The sequence below is a fragment of the Zootoca vivipara genome, chromosome 3, assembly GCF_963506605.1.
Source record: "Zootoca vivipara chromosome 3, rZooViv1.1, whole genome shotgun sequence".
NCBI lineage: Eukaryota > Metazoa > Chordata > Lepidosauria > Squamata > Lacertidae > Zootoca > Zootoca vivipara.
In genome coordinates, this window is record NC_083278.1 from 51,626,483 (window position 1) to 51,631,994 (window position 5,512).

Consider the following 5,512-nt stretch of genomic DNA (forward strand, 5'->3'; position numbering starts at 1 on the left):
TCCTGTCATTTACAGACAACTGGGGGAATGTTTGTTTTTATAATTTTTATATTAAGTTTTCAATTTTACATTCTTAACTAGAGGTGAGGAACCTTTTTCATCCAGTGGGCTACATTCTCTTTTGGACAACTTTCTGGGGGCTACAGGCCATAGGCAAAGGTGGGCAGAGCAGCCAATCTAAATTTAACTTGGATGCTATTTTTTGCCTTTAACACATACCTCTGTGTCCTCTATCCACCTTGATTTGAACAAGGTTTTCAAGCAAAGTATTGGCTCCAAGTAGTAATTCGTAAGTAGCCTATTTACACTGAAACTCTCCCCCTTTTTCACAATGCCGGTTGTTGCTTTTTTTGCTTGTTTTTTAAATACATTTTTATTAAAGATTTCTTGGTTTACAAAAGTACGTATGTGCAACGTCTCCTCTTTTTTCAAGTTACATTTTCTACAGATCAGTTTCATTTGTTGAAACATTAGTGTTACATTAGGAAGAAAAGGGGGAAAGAGGTGGAGGGGGGAATGGTGGGTGGGGTGGGGTGGGGTGGTCCGACGGCAATGCTTCTACTTAGTGTATGTGTGGGTTTTGTCTCAGCGGCAATAGTGTGGCTTCTCTTTACTATTTGCTTGTGGTGGGAACAGGGCCGGATTTAGGTTTAATGAAGCCCTAAGCTACTGAAGGTAATGGGGCCCTTTATATATCCAGCTGGTCCTTTGTCAACAACAAATTGTCGGTTTTTTGTGATGAATATATGCTACGTTGATAATTTATGGACCTAATAGTTATCTAAAGCCATTTGCACATGTTGCCATGCAACCAGTCCATGCAGAATGTAGGCATCCTATATATAGAAATGAGCAAACCAGTGATATTTGAGGGAGCAGGCTAGCAGGCGGGGCCCAATACTTACGTCGTAGGAGCCTACACAACACAAAACACTGTTGCTGTATGTAGGTTTTATTTTGTTTGTTTTTTATCTTATATTTTGGAAATGTACATCCAGGTTTTTCTCTTTATATTTTTTGGCGCCCCCTAAGCTTTAGCTTGCTTAGCTTATACTCATAGCTGCCAAGTTATCCCTTTTTTACAGGGATTTTCCCTTATGCTGAATAGGCTTCCTCGCGAGAAAAGGGAAAACTTGGCAGCTATGCTTATACTGCACGTACATAAATCCGACAGACCTGTCAGGAGTAAGCACTGAGGGTTGTTTCAAGGCTGGTTGCTCCCCACGCTTTGGAAGGGAGGCTTGTCACCCCTCGGCAGATACTGGGCAGCAGGCTTAGGTAAGCGGGTAGACTAGGGATGGGTAGAGCTCGCCCGCCCCTCCTGGCGAAGCAGCTAAGGTGGAGGGAGCGCCGCGTTGGGGACGCGAAGTGCAGCTGCGCGGATGGCGCGCGCCTTCCCCGCCGCCGCCGCCGCCCGATCCTGCCCTGCCTATTCGCGGGAGGGGCCTCGTGGAGGAGGAGGGCCTTTAAGCCGGGCGCCCCAACCGCCCAGGCCGGCACTGCAGCTCTGACAACCGCCGTCGCAGTTCCAGCTCCGCTGCGGCCTGCACGCTCCTCATCCGCCTGGCAACGCTTCGCCTCGCCGCCATGGCCAAGCCTTTGTCGGGGCAGGTGTGCGTGGTGACGGGCGCCTCTCGGGGCATCGGAAAGGGCATTGCGCTGCAGCTGTCCGGGGCGGGCGCCACCGTGTACATCACGGCTCGGCACCGCGAGGCGCTGGAGGCGGCGGCGGCGGAGGTGCGGGCCCGCGGAGGGAAGTGCGTGCCGGTGGTGTGCGACTCGTCCCGGGAGGAAGACGTGGTGGCGCTGTTCGAGCGCGTCCGGCAGGAGCAGGCGGGCCGCCTGGACGTGCTGGTCAACAACGCCTTCTCCGGGGTGGGCGCCATCGTGGAGGAGATCGGGCTGCCCTTCTGGGAGAGCTCGACGGCCCTGTGGGACCAGATCAACAACGCGGGCCTGCGGGGCCACTACATCTGCACCGTCTACGCCGCCCGGCTGATGGTGCCCGCCGGGAGGGGGCTCGTCGTTACCATCTCGTCGCCCGGAGGGCTGCGCTACATGTTCGACGTGCCCTACGGGATCGGCAAGGCCGCCTGCGACCGCCTGGCCGCCGACTGCGCCGTCGAGCTGCGCCCCTTCGGCGTGGCCTCGGTGGCGCTGTGGCCGGGCTTCGTGCGCACCGAGAGCCTGGCGAAGGAAGTGGAGAACAGGACGGGACCCATGATAGCCAGGCTGAAGGAGAAGATGGCCTCCATGGGAGAGACCCCCGAAGTGAGCGGGAAGTGCGTGGTGAGCCTGGCGTCGGACCCGCGCGTCATGCGCCACAGCGGGAAGGTGCTCCTCAACCCGGATCTCGCCCGCCTTTACGGCTTCAAGGATGTGGACGGCAGGGAAGTCTTCAACTACCTCTCGGTGCGGGACATCCTCACGGAGCTGATGCCCAAACTGTCCGGTTTATTCCGCCTCATACCTCGGTTCATCACCATCCCCAAATGGGCTCTAGCTCTCTATTCTAGCAAGTTTTCTGTTTACCCACCCATCCAGCCGCCTTACCTTAAAACAAAAAAGCAAGCCTAAGAGGTATATTGTGCAGCGTTACAGCTATGCCTTTAACCTCCGATTGCTCAAAACTTCATTTTGACACTTCCTTGGCTGGTGCATTAATTATTCTGTTATTACAGGTGTTTGCAATGGAAAACACTTTCAAGCTTGAATGAGAAATCATTTTAAGACAGTTTTCCATTTGCCTCTTAAAAGGGCTGATTTCTGCAATATCTTCTGTGCTTGCTAGAAAGCTGTTAACGATTTCTTTACAGTTCTGTGCAGTATTCAGTTATAAGCCCAAGTCTGGCACTTTGGGGGTGCATCTTTAATCATTCCTGTATTTCAGATGTGACAGAAGTAGCTGAAACAAGCTACTCGGCAATTAAATGCATTTGCTCTGAGAGACTTTGTCATAGCTGGCAATACTTTGCCCCCACTTTTTTGCCCCTGTGAAACGCACCATTCCCACCCACCCCTAAATTCTCTACATGGGGCCTGGTGATATCACTGCATCTTTATCAAAGAGCAAACACTGTTTTAGATCTGGAAGATCATCCCACTGCACGAAGGGAGGATAGTTTGGCACTTTGGGAAAATGAACAAACGGCTCAGGTAATTCAGATAGTACACACCCTTTGTTTTGCTCTAATATATGTATTGGTACGGGTTAAAAAAAAACCTTTGCAACGTCTTAAGCTCCATTTCAAAAGATGTGTGAAATTCTAAAAAGGCATATCTAGGCTTCTTGAGAAAAAAGATGTTCCCTGGAACAGACAAAGGTGAAGCATTCTTAACTAGAGGTGAGGAATCTTTTTTCAACTGGTGGGCCACATTCCCTTTTGGACAACTTTCTGAGGGCTACAGGTAAAGGTGGGCAGAGCAGTCAATATAAATTTAACTTGGACATTAATTTTTGCCTTTTACCCGTGTCCTCAATCCAGACAAGCATGAGCACATCATCAGAGTTCAAGGGCATATTCCAGCCATGCAAATACAAAGTTTCCACACACTTTTGTCATACACTTACTCCACCTCAGTTCTACTCTTTGCTTTTCATAGGAAAGGGGCTAAGGTGTATCAGCATTTTTATGCCTCAAACTTTTGAGGGTCTGCTGTGTTACTTGGAGAGATGAAGGAACAGAGAGGTGCGTTTGTTGGGGAAACTGGTCCCCAAGAACACTTTTTGCCCCTGCAAAGGTCCCCCTATTAAGTGCCATTGAAACCAGTATGACTTTCATTTTAAGCTCCGTTACTACACACTTCCATTACATGCACCCTAAAGGGCCCATTAGGAAAATAAAAATAAAAGCAACTTCAGGTAGAAGTCATTTTAATAGTGGTGAGAAACAAAACCTTCCCCACTCACCTTTCTTTATCTAGATTGTGTGTGCCCTCTTCTCTCCCCCACCCCTTGTTTTTCGGGTGGCGATAGGTTGCAACAATAAAAGTAAGTTACATCTAATCTCTCCAAACTACTTTTGAAAATGATAAAAGCTTCACTAACTAGTAGACATGACACAGATGCTGTGGATTTTACTCTCCCTCTATCTCTGATTGATGCTGAGAAACTGCTTCCAATGAAAGCCTGTATACATCCAGGTTTGGTTTTGTAATAACTGCAATAGCAAAAAATGTTATGACATTCGTATCCTATCTGGAGAACCAATACTGATAAAACGAGTTAATATAAATCTCCTTTCATAATCCCCCTTGCTTGGCCTGCCAAGGCACTGACAAACTGTCAAGTTTGGGGAAGAAAGCAAGTGACTAAAACTATCCCTTACCAACTGCCAAGCTGGTTAATGCTTCACAATGATGCTATATGTACCCTACAGAGGTGGCTTTGGCCAGTTTTTGAACATTTGCTTCCAGCGTTTTGCTGTGCAACACTCTATACCAGACATCCCCAAACTGCGGCCCTCCAGATGTTTTGGCCTACAACTCCCATGATCCCTAGCTAGCAGGGCCAATGGTCAGGGAAGATGGGAATTGTAGTCCAAAACATCTGGAGGGCCGAAGTTTGGGGGTGCCTGCTCTATACCAAACACTGTTGGAAGTTGTGTAATTCATGCCTGACATCATCACCTGCTTAGAAACTCCTTTGTATTAGCACTTACAACAGCAGCTGACTTGGAAAATGCAGAGGGATGGTGACAAGCAAATTTAAGCCAGCCTTGGGCCTTCTAGCACTGCCATGCTGTTGCTGTCTCCCTCCAAGAGAAGGGAGAGAGGGCTTGCATGTTGATCAGTGTCCATCAAAGAACAAATCTGGTAAATTTAAGTACAGACAGCTGGGATACAAAAGGCTCAAGCGGTACAGCCTAAATGCTTATAGGCACATGTGTTAACCAGCATGTGCAAACAATAAAACATTTTAAGACACAGATGGGAAGTCATGGCCCTCCAGCTGTCATCCCATCAACTTCAGCCAGCATGACCAGTGATTTAGGGAAGTTGTCGTTCATTAACATCTTGATAATCACAGGTTTCTTCTTCCTGCTCCAAAGGTGACTAAAGAGGCATTACTTAATCTCCTGTAGATTATCCCCATTTAATTATGGCTTTATTACAGCTTAAACCTGCAGTTGACAAGATGTTCTCAAGTGTTTACTTGAATTAGAATTAGAGATGCAATCCTGAACAATTCCACCCAGACCAGTAATACAAGTTCTACCCAGTCTTGAGTGGGATGCCAGATTATGTTGCAATGATTTTAATAGAATGTCTATGTCAGACATATGCAACTTGGTTAAACATTCCAAAGAAAATCAATCACCCATTTCCACCACCCTTCTGAGTGATCCCCCCTCCCCATCCCCACCCCTCCCCACCCCTTCTCTACATAAGTGCCTGGAAACTTCCATTTCACTGTATCTGAAGAAGTGTGCATGCACACGAAAGCTCATACCAAAATAAAAACTTAGTTGGTCTTTAAGGTGCTACTGAAGGAATTTTTTTATTTTATTCC

General features: G+C 47.8%; 1 protein-coding gene across 1 annotated transcript; it reads left to right on the forward strand.

The window, feature by feature from the left end:
- The first annotated feature begins 1,437 nt into the window (after positions 1–1,437).
- On the forward strand, positions 1,438–2,945 carry DHRS1 (dehydrogenase/reductase 1). The gene has a single exon (XM_035109155.2). The coding sequence runs from the start codon at positions 1,588–1,590 to the stop codon at positions 2,575–2,577; it is 990 nt and encodes a 329-aa protein (XP_034965046.1). The 5' UTR covers positions 1,438–1,587; the 3' UTR covers positions 2,578–2,945.
- The last annotated feature ends 2,567 nt before the right edge of the window (positions 2,946–5,512 follow it).

What these genes read in the sequence shown, in the direction of transcription:
- DHRS1 (XM_035109155.2), top strand. Translation starts at nt 1,588, where the DNA reads ATGGCCAAGCCTTTGTCGGGGCAGGTGTGCGTGGTGACGGGCGCCTCT.